The following is a 16501-nucleotide window of genomic DNA, read 5'->3' as shown; positions in this document are numbered from 1 at the left end:
CTCTAGTACAGTGGTGATGGATTACAGAAGTAAACATATATAATTACTTGCCGGATGAAATTCTATCAGCTCTTTACTTTCTCGTTGTTCCTCAGATTCCTCCATAAGTACCTCCCGCTGGCCATGTCAACGAATACCCAAAATCCGTCTTGAACCGTCTGCAATTGAAGAACATCCAAGTCAGGAGAGAGAGAAAAACAGAACAAGAAAGAAAGAAAGAAAAACATCTTGAATGTTAAAAAAAAAAAAAAAAAAAAAAGGTGCTCCGTACCTTTTTTACATTGAATTCATGTTTATCTTTCATTGTTGTCTTTTCAATCGTTGAGTCGTCCAAAATATTGTCCGTCTCCGGCGAAGAACGAGCCGTCTGCCATGCAAAGTATCCCGCTAGTATAGCCGAGAAAAACACCAAGAGGAACCTCATGGGACACATTTTCTTTGACAAGCCTGGAAGAAAACCTTCGTATCGTGGGTTTTTGGGCAATCAGAGAGAGAGAGAGAGAGAGAGAGAGAGAGAGAGAGAAGGGGTTGAATGTTCTTACAAAAACTTTGAGATTGAAAACAAAGACAACGAAAAGAGCGAGAAGCCTTTGCTTGATAAAGGGTATATGTATAGATATAGAAAACGCGTTATTGGTTCATAGTTGATAGAAGCTTCTAAAAGCTTTGTTGACTTGGTATGCCAAGTCCGGCTAATGGTTTACAATGTCAATGGTAGGCTACCAACTACGTGCACCGATTCTTTCTTGTTTATTTAGGAAAGGAAATAAACCCATCTTCATTAATATATATATATATATATATATATATATATATATTAAAGAAAAAAAAAATGACTTGGTAGTAATCGTCTAGATCTAATGGTCCCAAGCTAACCCGAGCTAGTGATGATGGCTAATTATAAAATGTTCATATTTCTATTTCATAATGCTTTCTCACACCTCCATATCGCCTAATTGTAGGGGTAAGGAGAATTGTCGGCATCAATAATTGGAAGGAATCTCACTCTTAAATTGAGAAAAAAGAAAAAATTATTCAGTCATGAGAGTTGGGGGCAACTGTTGGAGAAATATATCATATAATCCTACCCAAACAACCTACTACATAAAAAATAATTATACTATTTATAAGACAATTTCAACCAACCACATAGTAAGTACTAAGTATTCAGAGGGTATATTCAACAACTCTTCACATTAAAATGGTCACTCTTTCTAAAAATAAGGAGGAAGTTAAGATATACTTTTTTATCTAAACTTTTTTTTATTTAATTATTTTTTTCAAATAATATACTGACTCAAGCGTTGTAAACTCTCTAATCTCTCAAAACCAGTAATTTTCAATTACTATTTTTCTCATATTACAAAAACCCCGTCCTTCTAACAATTGTCGATAAGTACACACGAAAGGGACACATATCGTGTGTGGACGATAATATCAAACATGTATTCTTGACATTTTCCTTTCAAGTCTGTGGGTCTTTTTATTTATTTTATTTTTATTATTTTTTAAGTATGTGGGTCTTTCAAGGTGCCATGATAATCGTTGACTTTATTTTTGGTTGGCAATGGCTGTTGACTTGAGATATCAGAAGACAGAGTCAGACAGGCTTGGCCCCATTATTATTAGGTCTAGATTTTCAACATTTGGGCTTGTCAAAATCCCACTATGGTTCCGATAGATTCCCAGTGTGATTATCCCTAAAACACCTTCAAAATCATTAACTAAGATGATCACATTTTCACCCTTTAACCTTTTCCCCTTTCAATTAGGACAAAAAAAAACCCTTTAGGTGTCCATGCTTTTCGGTTATTGTTCGTATTGTTCTTCATGGATTGGGCTTATTGGTCTTTATATATACAATACATGTCTTCCTTTATATATATATATATTGGTATCAATATTTTGTTTATATTTCTTCCATATCTTATTACAAATCAATTATTACATTCGTGAACTTATGTGAACCCACAATCAGAAAATAGTATATAAAACCTAAAATTATTGGAAATGTATTAAATGCTTAACATTTTTCATTTTGTCTTAACTTCTTGTGTGTTAAAATCTTGTAGAATCTAAGACAAAATGAATATATTTTAATCATATGCTAACACTTGCCAACTAGCTGTAAAATAGTTCTAAAATAAGTTTTTTTTTTTTTTTTTTGGATGAAATGGTGAAGGAATTTTCATGGCATGCTTGCTACATGATTCTTTGCTTTTTTTCGTGGTCATAGTATGGGTTGTATATATATACGTTGTTTATTTGGAAGCTTACTCAATGTCTTCGGCTCTTGGGCTTTTGAGGAACTCTTTTTTTTTTAAAAAAAAAAAAAGTATATTTAAACAATCTTTATCTTTAATTTATTTCCACGTTATATAATCTTCACCTTTCGATTCTGAACCATCCAATTCGATAATAAAAATAAAAAGAAGACGAAGACGAAGAAGAAAAGGCCAAGGCCACCCATTTGGGCTTGCTTCCTTTTTTGTTTACTATTATTTATAGTTTGGACAGGTGGGACGATACTTATAAAAGATATTTGGGCCACATGGGGACTACATAGGCTTAGACCAACATTTTTGTCAATGATCCAGTTTCTAATATGTCCAAGGCCGCGGGAATAACGGGGAACTGATTCAAGTTCTGACACTGATGATACTTAGAAGAACGCCAACAAAAAAGTTCATGTGGAAAAAGAATATTGTTTGATTGCAAAGAATATATATATTAAACCTCCAACGTTAAGGGCTAATATGTCACCTATCGGATTTTGATCATGTCGAAACATGATATAAGATTATATAGGTCAATTCTAATCCGACTCATTTAATTAAACGGGTCAGATCATTCAACCCTAACTCATTAATTTCGTTTTAGGCTCATGTCAAAACTTATACGTAATAATATCCTAAGCATTTGTGAGATAATTGGTCACCATATTTTAAGAAAAAGTATTAGAGTGTTGTCCAAATAATGTGAAGCTCATTTAAAGGGTAGGATAACAAAGTTAATTAGCTGATTACATAAAGATAAAGTAATGCACTTGGAAAATGTTGTTTACTTTGACTTACTTTAATTAGGTACCCATAAGACAAAAATTGCAAGTGCATATCTTTGATAAAATAAATCCCAATAAGTGCTAGGGAATCTATCCTGTGCCCATAATGGAGAAGGAGGCGGTATGTTATAGATTGTGAGATGGAATTCCATCAAGGATTCTCTCTGGTGGCATCCTCTTTTGTCACTACACTTTTGCCCCATTATACCATCCATGTAATTTTGGGTTAAGGCTTTGCAATATTCTACTTCTGTATTGGGAAGAAAATTACTTCATTCAAAGTAAATAGATTATAAAATATTAAATATCGCATTAGTTTCTTAGTATGTGAGACTGAGCTTTATACACGATTTTAAAGAACTCCAATTACAATTTAATTACTAGTTTTTAAAGTGATAACACAAATGTGACTAATGCTTTTTAGGGGTTGTTACAAGCTCTCCATTCTGATGAGGATTTAAAGTTTTCCACCAAATTCATCTTGCATTTTGGATTTAGTTATTGTGAAAAAAAAAAAAAAAAATGATCTTTTTGGGTACCTACATGTCACTTTATTCTATCAACTTGTTTAAGTGGGTTCTGACCCACTAAGAATGGAATATGGAATAGATTTCATATATTTGCCCTGCCCCTAGTGATGGGAACTAAAACATCATATCAATTTCTTTGATTTCTTGGAATATTTTTCTATTGGCCATCACTCCATGACCATACTCACTTATCCAGGGATAAGGCAAATAATGAAATATAAATGAAGAAAGTTGATCAAATTAAGGCCGCAACAAGTCTTTTCTAAAACAAATTAGAATTGGCTAGTCTCTAAAATTTATGTGCTTACTATTGTTTTAAAGCCTTTGGTTTATGTCAAATGCTAGTGCACACATAATACAAGTTAGGTATGCGTCTCTAATCATTAACGTGACAACCTCATCTCACGTCACATACATAAAGGACACCGGACGCAAGCATTGCTCTTGTTTTAATATAGGAAATATAGCTTTCAGGCACCTAAAAATCAGATGCATGCATCTTTTAGGTTCAATGATGGTTTAAAAGTTAACATTTTAGTATCTCTCCCTTTTTAGTGCATAATATTCGGTGCAACAATTCATTAAAAATCCTGCAAACTTTATAATTTGTAGATAAAGTGAGATTGCAGGTAGCAAGCAAGAAGGTGGTGTAAATGGAGGAGGGGGTTAGGCATTGGTGGAAACATGCAGTGGCTTCTTATCATTTTATCTTTTAAGCAATTTGAGTGGAACAAGACCTACAGTAGTTGTTGTTGGTGGAATCCGATCGACCTTTTGACCCTCCATTCCTATTGGCCTCAGTGCCTTTCTTCCAAAGATTAAAAAAACACCTAGTCTATATGCTTTTATTGGAGAAATATCATTCTAAGGACCACCTTATCAATTTTAATCTTTTAACTAAAATGAATTCAGAGAGGGGGGAGCATGGAGAGAAAAATTATGAATGTATAATTGAAAAGAAAAAAATATATATATCTTGTTTAAAAATATATAAGAATGTTAACAGAGGTGTTTGAATATAAATCACCCTATTCAAGTTGTGGGCTTGATTATATATACGTGTGTGAGAGAATAACTTCAATTAGGTTGTGGTGTAAACTGAGTATTTTGCACCATTCAATAAAAAGCAGACACCTCAACTTGAAACACCCAAAAATAATATAATCATTCACACTAAATAATTTTTCTTCTCTTAACAAAATACTTTATAGACAAAATACTCATTGATAAAACCATCGGAACCACCATTTTGGTTAATTTTTGAGACTCCAGTGTTGACGACTTGAAGGTGGGTGGGGTTTGGTAGTAGGTGGTGGGCGTTGAGTTAGAACGAATAAAAAAAAGTTCATGGGATTGATTTAAATTAAAGATACAGTATTTTCATCTTCATTGTATTTGATGTTTTTACTTTAAACATGTGAGCCGTTCAATCTTCTCACGCTAAGCAACCATCAACAGTTCATTGCCATTACGGAACTGTCATGTTCATCGCAGAATCATCGATACGCTCAAGGCTATGTAGCTTTCAAAGTGAAAGGGATGCACTGTGAATCAACAAGCATAAGCATACAATAAAAAACCATGGGCACGGCATGCGAAAGTGAGTTATAATTGTGATGCATGGGTCATGACTATCCACCCACATGCATCCTCCACCCCTCCTTGCCCCCCACAACACAAGAATTAATGATGAAGTGATGAGAGTCATAAGGTTGAGTATGAGTAAGACAATAATCCACATCCATGCAAAAGAGTTGGATTTAGATATTGATGGTCGGACTTTTGTCCAAGTTCCTCAATTTTGGTAGTGTGTATATGACACATGGATGAGGTATCGGAATCCATCGTATTAATAATTGAAGTGACGGATTTTTTTTCTTTTCTAATTGACTCAGCTTCATTGTGATAGGTAACATAAACCTAAATATATTCATTGTGACAATATCCTCATCCTATCACAACATTAATGGAAGATTCATATCCAAGTATTAAACTAGAACAATGAATATATTTACCACTTAATTATTATCAACCTTGAAAGTTTATTACTCGTTAATTACGATATTAATTTAATGATTAAATTAATCATTTTCTATCAACTTAAACTTTTTGAATAACTAGTTATTTAACATAGTATCAGAATAAATATAAAAAATTTGAACATTTACTTTGCAATTTACCCTTAATTTGAATTGAATATTTCAAATTTAAACTTTTGAGATAATTACAAGTGATTTAACATTACCAATTGAACCTTATTGAGCCAATAAACCGACTTAAAGTTGTAAAGATTAAGCTTATATTAGTCTATATGTATAATTGAACCTTTTTTTTTTTCGCACTAGCATAAGAAAAAAAGGGGATATTATTTTGGCTTTAGTGAGAATTATCATTTTCTCTTCATACTTGAGTGATGTTTCTCTGTTTCTAAAGTAGACAATGAAATCCACTTTGATTTTAGACAAAAACATGTCATTCGAGCGGTCAAAAAAGAAGAATGAAAATTAAAAATCCCATCATGGAAAGGCCACCAATGTGATGAATACGGATAAGGAATCTCCTATAACTCTGGGAGATTTGCAGCTGTATGCAATTCTCTTAAATTGCATTGCTTGCCTGCAATTTGTGAAATGAACGGTCTGAATTGATCCCCATTAATTATTAAAAAATGTTAAAAAAAAAGAGATGACCGGATAATTCCTTGAGACGGTTGGCCATTATTTAGGGCCTTGAAGAGTGGTTGACCACCGTTTTACCTTTTGATTGAGTGATCAATCATTTTAAAAAAGTGGTCAGTCAGAACCCATTTAATTATTTTGAGGTTGGCGGACTGCCCTTTCACAATCAAAAAGATTTAATTACATTGTTATATATATATATTATTTTCTAAGGCCTACCTATAGCTTAATTTAGGCCATTTATTTATTTGTTTATATTTTTGTGAGAATGACGTACCCGTAAGTAAAGGGAAATTGTTACACAATTTCAACAAGACAAGTTGATCAATAAATTGTCGTCATCTAAACCACACATCACCATTAATCAAGTTTTTTTCTTTTTTGCTTTAGCTTTTTCAGATATTTGTGTAATCTTTTTGGCTGACGAGCGACGACACCCGAAAAAGCAAAGATTTAAATTATAAACCAATCAATGCTCTCTCACATAAATAGTTGAGACTGACAAATTAAGATTTGAATTCCCAGCAATTTGGAAAGCAAATATAAGAAAATCTTCATTATGATTTAAAATATACGAGACAACAAAATCACCGAAAATCTCGGTCTTTAGAAAAATATTAAGAGTGAAATGAAGGATGAAGAAATGATTATTGTTTGAGCAGTTTTCCGAATGATGACATGAAATGGGCCCTGTGGAAGACTTGATAACTGAAGAATTAACTGGATATGAAAAACAGAGAAAATGGATCAAAGCTGCCAGCGTTGTCCGGCCGGGAAAAGCTCTGATGCCTAAGTTAGTCACAGTGTTTAAGAAAAAAATAATATTGATGATTACGGGTGAGATAAAGGATATGCAATATATTCAATTTTTTAGGGTAAAAAGAAGTTACCGAAATAGTGGGAGGGAACCCTCCTTTTATAGGTATCGGGTTGCAGCTATTCATCTAACACTGTGGACTTTACCGGGGGTCCACATGTCAACAATATATTAGGGAACAGTAAATAAGACATTTTATGCAGATATATCTAATATTCCGAGAGTGCTTCCCGAGACTCCATATTCATGGAAGGCTCGGCTTACCGAGCGTTATATACTGGGCTTAAGTGGGCCTAAAATAATCGAGTGTAAACATGGTGAACAGTAAAAAATGACCGAGCTCTAAGGATGGGCCAAGAAATCGTTTATTGGGCCCAACTCAACTGATCCATGACACAACAATTATAATAGAAACTAGTTAATAATTGGGCTTCATTATTTATGTATGGAAAAAGAATGGCTGTATGGTATGGGAATCGCGTTGGATTGCACGTACTTTAGAACCATTTGTGCCTATAGCTAGTGTTTTGCGTGTCCACGTCTGATTATTCTCCCTCTCACTCTCTCTCTCTTGACCAATTGAGAAAGTTGTGTGTGTGAGAGACAAGTGACATGGTTAATGGAAGGTGAGTTTGATTCTTAGTGTGTGGTAAAGGGTATCTTATTCTTTTTTAGAAACAAAGCATGTTGGATGACGTTGATGTGATCCCGTCACATCCCTTCCACTCTTCTCTTTATATATGTCTGCAAGATTCTGGGTTTTATTTGCAGGGTATTTGCCATTTGGAGCTTGGATTCCTCAGGAATTCGATTCTCATTCCTACTATCTATCTATATAGATATATATACATACTTATACATATATAAATATTCCTAGATTCGGTACCTATATTATCTTGCTTGCTAGCCCTCGCTTCACAACTCCAGGATCAATCTCTTCTTTTTGCTGCTGAATTCAATTAGGAGGTTGAAATCATACTCCCTCTTATCTCCATCGGTATGGAACTACTTATACATATATTTTGGTCATTGTTTTCTCTACTTTTATTTGAATTTTCACGTATTTAAGCTTCATAATCTTTTTGTCTTTTTCAAGGAAAGTTTTATCTAAACGGGTCCGAATCTTCAACAGTTTGTTGTATGCATTGCTATCAATTTAGACAGCGATGTAAAAGAATCCATATGAAACATGTTTATCCAAATAGGATGGCGGGCTGTTTAAGAAACGTTCGGACAAATGAGTTTCCATAAAAAAATTTCTTACATTTACCGCTGAAATTACTTAGCTATCTGGACAGCATGATTCTAGAGATCTCTTTCCTACTCAAACTCAAACAGAGAGAAAGACAAAGAGCCTTTTGGTTTGTGGCCTTTAGTGGACACTTTTGGCTGTCTAATACTAAGGCCAGACTCCTGGGATTTGTGACCTTTGGGGGCTTTTGTATTTCTTGCATCTATTTAAATATCCTGTTTTTTGGGCACTGTTCATGGATTAGAATGTAGACACTATTACAAGTGTTATGTGTTGCCTGTACATGTGTCTTTGCTTCCTGCCACATCAGCAGTCCTCTGATCGGTGGGGCATGTTTTGGTCAGTCCATATCCCCCTGCTTTTGAACCGACACTGGCTCATACAATACAATGAGATTTGAATCTGGTGTAATGAGCTGTTCTGAGTGGGCCTCATCATCAGGTTGGTCCAAACAGGTGTCTAAGCTCTTGCTTAATTAAGTAGAGTTCGGGTGCTCTCCCACATGAACCGATTGTATTACATGCAAAACGGACAACTCATTGCCCCATATTCCCGTCAAACATAACGAGCAATTAGGATAGGCAAGTCGAGCGGTTTGAAAGGTCAAATTTTCTTTTTCTTGAAAAAAAAAATTGTTAAATAACCCTATGAATGCCTTGTGCTTCTGATCATTTTTTAGGCTCAAATACAGGTCACGTTTCTAGTATTATCCATTATATTACGCCCTCATATTACATATATATCCAGCATATGGGCGTAATATAATCACAACTTCACGTTTTCTGTGTGCCACATAATATGGGATTCTAACCATAATTATATTTATATCTTGATGATGATTATATTAATTAATCTCCAGCTGCAAGATAGCAATCATCAACTCAGAATGAGTCAGCAATTCGCTTGTTCATTCTATTTTAAGTGAAACACAACCTTATCCCATTATTTTTTATATATGTTTTTTGTCATAACTTAAGAGTGGTAATGCTGGCTTGGGCTCAATCTGTTCTGGTTCCATTGTTGGTAGTTTCAGAACAATTACACACCAGTCTCTTAAGATTTCGATCTAAATCTTTTTAACAGAATAATTGGTAATACTAATTATAAGATGCACAAAATGTATATAGAAAAACTATGGTTGAGGATTTACTGGCTTCGATCGAATATGAATGAAAATGACTCATTTTATGATCCATATTAGATTTTAAAAAACTGTCTTAGCTTGGACTCTTGGGAGTGTGAACAACTGGCCGGCGAGAAAGCCAATGCATTTTATAATCGTAAGGCACAAACGTTGCCATGCTTTGCACTCTGCGAAATAATTTGAAATTTTGATGCAGACCAAGAAAGACCAAATAGGTTAATAATATTTGGCTTAGACTGAATAAATTAAATACTTATTATATTTTTCTTACATGTTGTATTGGTAAGATTGTAGAAACATTGCATGTGATACTTGCCTGCAAATTAATTAACAATTTATGGTCACTTTCCTAGTAATTTTGTTCGTAATTTAGAATCAAACTCATTTCATTATGCAGATTGAAGTGAACAATTAAGCTTCTGATCTTATCTTTCTTACATATTCTATTAATATACTGTTGATTGTTGTTTAATATTGACTTGGGCTGACTGTTATATATATATACATATATATTGCTTGTTCTAATGAGAAATGTGACTTAAATTGATCTATCTTCCTTACTTGCATCTGCAAGAGATCAGAGAGACAGAATTCACAGAATCATGAACGCTTTAGTGGCAACCAATAGGAACTTTAAGCTGGCCGCTCGGCTTTTGGGTTTGGACTCTAAGCTCGAAAGAAGTTTGTTAATTCCCTTCAGGGAAATCAAGGTGATCATTAAAGTTCTTTACATTCTCTTCCACTGCATTTTTACTTTGATGTTACATGTGTTTCTTTCTGAATGTCGTTGTTATACTGTTAAAAACATACAAAAGGGCTCAAGAGAATCCAAGAACATTTTCATATTCATCAGTAGTATGATTGGTGTAGCATTTCTCTGCACCAATCAAGCAGGATATAAGATTCAAATGAGTTGCTCAGTTTTCCCTTATTTGACTCTGCTTCTTTTACTGTTTTTGAGCAAAACAGGTCGAGTGTACCATACCCAAAGATGATGGCACTCTGGCATCTTTCGTTGGGTTCAGGGTCCAGCATGACAATGCCAGAGGCCCCATGAAGGGAGGAATCAGATACCACCCAGAGGTTGTTTACATTTCAGATGTTTGGAATCTTTCTTCTTTTTGAAGTTTCTCCAACAATCACTAGGCTTTGCTACTCGCTTGCCTATTTTGGGTTTCAACTTGATGATTTTATATATGGGTGAAACAGGTTGACCCAGATGAAGTGAATGCTTTAGCACAGTTGATGACTTGGAAGACAGCAGTGGCAAATATCCCATATGGTGGGGCGAAGGGGGGAATAGGATGTAATCCAGGGGATTTAAGCATCTCTGAGCTAGAAAGACTTACCAGAGTTTTCACCCAAAAGATACACGATCTTATTGGAATTCACACAGATGTTCCAGCTCCTGATATGGGAACAGGCCCACAGACCATGGCATGGATACTAGATGAGTACTCCAAATTCCATGGCTACTCACCTGCAGTAGTGACTGGAAAACCTATTGTAAGTGTGTATATATATAAATGGAAAAAAAAAAAAAAAAAAAAAAAAAAAAAAAAAAAAAAAAAATCATCTCTGCATCCAATTGTAGCTATGATTCTTATAGATTTCCAACTTGGCTGATGATATGAACTCAAGTTTGAAGTTTCTTCTTCTGACCAAGAGGAGATTTTGGAGTTGAAGATTTTTGAAGTTTGTACTGACATGAAATCACTGATTTCCATAGAATTTGGTCTTGCGTGTGATTTCAATTTCCTAAGTTTTTTCTTTCTTTCTTTTACTTTTTATAAATTAGGACCTTGGTGGATCTCTAGGCAGAGATGCAGCAACAGGAAGAGGTGTGCTCTTTGCAACAGAGGCTCTTCTCAATGAGTACGGGAAGAGCATTCATGGACAGCGGTTTGTCATACAGGTGCACCTTCCATACCATACTACTTATGCTGTCGAATGATGCCCATGTAGAAGTTTGTCATCATCTAAGCCATCAAGATATATTTGTTTTCAGGGATTTGGAAATGTGGGGTCCTGGGCTGCCCAGCTGATCAGTGAGAATGGTGGGAAGATTGTTGCTGTAAGTGACATCACTGGAGCCATAAAAAACAGCAAAGGAATTGATATCCCAAGGCTACTCAACCATGTCAAAGAAAACAGAGGAGTCAGAGGCTTCAATGGAGGTGATCCAATTGATCCCAAGTCAATATTAGTTGAAGACTGTGACGTTCTCATCCCTGCTGCTCTTGGAGGTGTCATCAACAGGTTCTTTTCCTACCCATAGGTTTTACAGATATCTTGTTTCCAAATAATTATCAAGATTAACTAATTTTCTATTTTGGGTATTAATTAATGTTGATAATTGCCTGACTGAAGGGAAAATGCAAATGAAATCAAAGCCAAATTCATTATTGAAGCAGCTAACCATCCAACTGACCCAGAGGCCGATGAGGTTAGTGCTTCTTTTTTTGTCTTCCCAATTTAGAGTTATAAGGGAGATTACAAAAAAAACCTTTGTAATTCATAGAAATTGTTTGCAGATATTGTCAAAGAAAGGAGTTGTGATCCTCCCAGACATATATGCAAACTCAGGAGGCGTTACAGTTAGTTACTTTGAGTGGGTTCAGGTGTAGTAGCCATTATTTTCCTCTTCTAGTGTTTGTGTTTTTGGGTTGGGCCAGTTTTTTGAGTGGAATGATTGAATGCAGAACATCCAAGGATTCATGTGGGATGAGGAGAAAGTGAACAATGAGCTGAAGACGTACATGACCAAAGGATTCAAAGATGTGAAGGAGATGTGCAAGGCTCACAACTGTGATCTTCGCATGGGAGCCTTCACCCTTGGAGTTAACCGCGTCGCACGGGCTACAGTACTTCGGGGTTGGGAAGCCTGAGTCTAGCTGGGTGCCTGCTTTTAGTTTTAATAAAGATTAAGGCTCCTCCTCCTCCGCTGATGATAATGATCAATGGGACTACACATTCTTATCGAGTTTTTTGATATTCCTCTTGCGTTTGTAACTTCACCTGAGGATATTACTGTCATTTACATGCACTTAATAACACTTCAGGGGTTTTTTTTTTGTTTTTTTGTTTTTTTTGTTTTTGGTCTGTCTTTTACTTTTCATTTTTAATGTCAGCTTACGCCAACCAATCAAGATTTTAAGAAATCCTAAAAGATTATCTCTTTTTATTGCATTGGGGGGGGGATGGGGTGGGGTTGGGTGTGAATTTCCCCCCATTACCTTTTGACATTCCCTTGGCCTTAGAAAATATTTTTCTTTTTTTTTAAATGACAACAATGCTCGCACCTGTTTGCTTCAAAATACCATAATACATTATTTTCATGTTAGATTCTGCTAACCAAACGCCACTTTAAATCTTACAAGTACAAGAACAATCGGAGTTATGCCTTCACATATGCCTGAAACGAAAATAGTAGTGTGCCACGAAGGCCACAATATAGGGTCAATTCTCAAATAAGCCCAAGTTCCTTCTCTTCCTCCTTTCTTGCAAAGCCAACCCTAGGCTCTATCAGCTTCAAAACCCACTCTAAACTGTAAATCCTTCTAAATTTCCTAAGGCATGCCTTAATATGCACTCAAAATAAAAAAGGGTTCGTCACTAAATGAATACCTATTAAAAGAGAATGCCTATTATAATTACTGACTAGCAAGGATAAAGAAAGAGGATTTAATGACATGACACACCGTGAAGATGCTCTGCCCAATAATGGACTCCAGTGCATCAATGCCAGCCGTGGGCCAATAATTATGGATCATCCTCTAGAGGAATCCTAACCAAACCACAATTATAACATTCTCCAACTAAATGAGTTCTATATGATTGCAGTTAGAGAAAGATTACAAATACTCATATAACATCCAAAAGCCAAAATCAAAATCAGTACTCAAATTTAGAATCTTGAGTTCCCAACACAAAAAGAGAAGCAAATAAATAATACTACATGTTCTAAAACCTTCCTCTGCCCCTGAAACCACCACCTCGTCCACCGCCTCTAGGAGGGCCACCCCTGCCACCCCTTGGACCGCCCCTTCCACGAAAGCCACCAAACCCACGGCCACCACCACCTCTACCACCACCTCTGAATCCACCACGACCACCTCTAGCTGCATGTGGCTGACCCCTACATCAACAATCCACCATAGTAATTAGACATGCACAAACTCAACAAAAAGTACTTATGAACCATGACACAACTCGTATCTCCAAGAGTGTTCAAAGGCACGAGTTGGTATTCATTCATGACATCTAGTTTAACTCTTCAACCAGCATATGGGCTGGCATTCAGAGTGGTAAGCAATTCATATATGATACAATAACTAATCGACATCTTAATCAAGATAACAATAAGAATCAAGTTACTGATGGACTATACATAAGCCCTTGTTGCAGAAATCAAGAATGAATAAGCATGTTACAATTGACAACTGCAAACGATCAAATTCTTCAACAGCCATGATATGGAGTACATGAGTGAAAATGGCATTTGGGATAGCAGACAAGTCATACATTCAGTGATTATGAGGCGCACTTAAAGCGCAAAGAGCCAGAGAAAAAAATGCTTCTTACATCCCAAAATTATTAAGTGAGACCATCATATGGAGGCAATGAGTCATGACGATTATTCATTATTCAACATAACTCTCTTCAAAATTATTGGACATGAATGCGTAGAAGATAATATCTAGCACAAACACAACAGGGTTCTAACGGGAAACAAAGCCTTCTAACTAGCAAAGACACATACAAAAGGAGCGCCCCATGTACATATTCCCAGTTGGACATGGGTACAGGTCCAACACCCTACAATATACATCAGACAGCATTACATGTTGACACATGATCAACACCCCCAGACCTGATCTGCATTATTTTTCCTTCCATTTTCAAGTGTAAATGATTAACGATGTTGCTACAAATGACGGCCGCTACAAATGTCAACAAAATAGGATAAAAATAAATTTAACACTAAATTCTCATTTGCTAAGTTAAGCTACATGGAGAAAGAAAGAGTGTGTGTGTGTGCAACCTTTAATGAATGATTATATAGAACATCAATGGGCCCCTTGCCTTTTGCTTATAAGTTACTTTGACTACTAAGTTCTTCCTACTTACTCATTAATATCCTATGCATATAAATATACATGCATGCATGCATATGTCATATTTCATGAGGAAAAAAGTCCAGAAACCATCTATTATCTTCTGAATTGGACAATAAGCTTGTGGAAATTCCTATATTAGATTTAATTCATAACTATAAGAAAAAGTAGCATATTTCTTGCACACAGGGAAAATTTTAAAACAATTTACAAATCCAAGGTATGCAAAACACCACATAAATCCCCTCACCCAAACGAGACAGTGATTTTCATCAAAATATGGGCAAGGAGAAAACATACTTTGGCTGTGGGAGGAATCTTGAAAGAGGCAAAAGCTTTGCTGGGTCAATGAAGAATTTATCCCCCTGTGAATATGATGTTGCAACAATGCCTTCCATCATTTTAATTGAAAATAACTGCATATTGAACAGGAAAATCATGTCACGCTTTGAAGTCTAACACAAAAGGCGCAAAGTACAAGCAATCGGCAACACAAAGGCACACAAGAGAACACACAGATTCATTGATGGGGCCAAAGATTTCATCAACTTTCCCGATCTGGGTCTTGTTCTGCAGATATATTGGGGCATTGAAGAAGGGTATCTTCTCATTCGTGAGCCTTGTGACTGCATCACCCTCGCATGCATGAACGAACGAAGAAACCTCTGCAGATACCCAAACATATATTACTATAACATTATTAACAAACTTGACATGAATGAGGAAAAAAGTATAGGAGACGAGCATAAATCCCAATCTTAAAAATATAAAATTCATAGTAATACTAAGCACCTAAATTTGTATTGATAAGTAAATTCAATCTTTTGAGAAAGCGCAAAGGGAAGCAAGCCAAGTAAACAGGGAGTTGGCACCTAAATAATATAACTATAATGCATAGCCTTCTCTGAATTGATTTACGCTTCTAAAAGCAAGAAAACCAATCCAACATGCAAAGCAAAAACAGCTCCCAGTCCAAATGTGCCTGCTTTCGAGTTGAGTTCATCAAATTTAACAGTGTTAACACTAAAAGTCAAAAATACAGTTTAAACTTCATTTTCCTATAATTCCTTGGAAACCAAACACAATTTTTTTTTTCCTAAGCTTCACACTACAACAGAAAAATAGATCGATTCTAATAAACAAACAAATCAGTTCTTTGTTTTCTTTTCCGAAAAAAAAAATGTGCAGCAGAAAAGAGGTATTAAAAAAAGAAAGAACCACAAAACCCATGAGTTTTAGTTCCTCCGCCAAATATTTTCCTGTGTTTTCACAGCAACCGAACAGTAAAAAGAACAGACCTACGACTTCTTCCGGTGGGCCTTCGTCGCGAAACCCGCCGCCACGACCGCCTCTGCCTCTGAATCCGCCGCGTCCGCCATCTCGGCCACCCCTAAAACCACCGTCTCGTCCACCCCTAAAACCGCCGCCTCGGCCGCCGCCTCTCGGAGGTCGCATTGTTCACCGAATGAGCTGAGATTTGAAGAAAGCAGAAGAAGCGACTGCCCACTTTAAGAATACGGGTGCCTCGGCCCTCAGGGTTTAGGGTTTTGATGTTTTGTATTGCCTAATTCGTACTTGAAATGACTCAACTACCCTCACTGGCTTTTGCTTTGTAAAATGAGTGACTGGTCCAACTGTGTGTGGGTCGGAGGTTGGTCACAGACTCACAAGGACTCGAGTTCACAATGAGGGTTTTTTGTTAAAAACAAAAATAATAAATGAGACTAAAAAATACAAGGAAAAAAAAACAAGAGAAAAAAAAATAAAAATAAAAATAAAAAAAACGAAAATAAAAGTGAACAACTACAGAGGGATACTTTACCTATCAAGGATAGGTCTAAAAAATAAAAAAATAAAATAAAAAAAAGACTAAAAATGCTTTCTTCAACTAAGTTGTGAGTG

General features: G+C 35.8%; 2 protein-coding genes across 4 annotated transcripts; one reads left to right on the top strand and one right to left on the bottom strand.

The window, feature by feature from the left end:
* Positions 1-7870: 7870 nt before the first annotated feature.
* Positions 7871-12552, top strand: LOC132192014 (glutamate dehydrogenase 1). Of its 3 annotated transcripts, none has more exons than XM_059607192.1 (9): positions 7871-8052; positions 10057-10192; positions 10452-10565; positions 10692-10988; positions 11281-11397; positions 11491-11741; positions 11853-11928; positions 12017-12103; positions 12185-12552. In XM_059607192.1, exons 2-9 carry the CDS (start codon positions 10085-10087, stop codon positions 12368-12370), a joined length of 1236 nt encoding a protein of 411 aa, XP_059463175.1. In that variant the 5' UTR covers positions 7871-8052; positions 10057-10084; the 3' UTR covers positions 12371-12552. The 3 variants fall into 3 exon arrangements, with proteins under 3 accessions (XP_059463175.1, XP_059463174.1, XP_059463173.1); XM_059607191.1 differs by having other exon boundaries at positions 7871-8083; positions 10064-10192; XM_059607190.1 differs by having other exon boundaries at positions 7871-8083.
* A 717-nt stretch (positions 12553-13269) lies between these two features.
* LOC132192099 (putative H/ACA ribonucleoprotein complex subunit 1-like protein 1) lies at positions 13270-16164 on the bottom strand. Its single transcript, XM_059607315.1, has 4 exons — positions 15898-16164; positions 15116-15264; positions 14900-15015; positions 13270-13620 (listed from the first exon to the last, which is right to left on the bottom strand). Exons 1-4 carry the CDS (start codon positions 16052-16054, stop codon positions 13446-13448), a joined length of 597 nt encoding a protein of 198 aa, XP_059463298.1. The 5' UTR covers positions 16055-16164; the 3' UTR covers positions 13270-13445.
* Positions 16165-16501: the final 337 nt, after the last annotated feature.

Source organism: Corylus avellana, chromosome ca9, assembly GCF_901000735.1.
Source record: "Corylus avellana chromosome ca9, CavTom2PMs-1.0".
Classification (NCBI taxonomy): Eukaryota; Viridiplantae; Streptophyta; class Magnoliopsida; order Fagales; family Betulaceae; genus Corylus; species Corylus avellana.
Note: the sequence above shows the minus strand (reverse complement) of the source record. Positions and strands in the feature narration are given on the sequence as shown.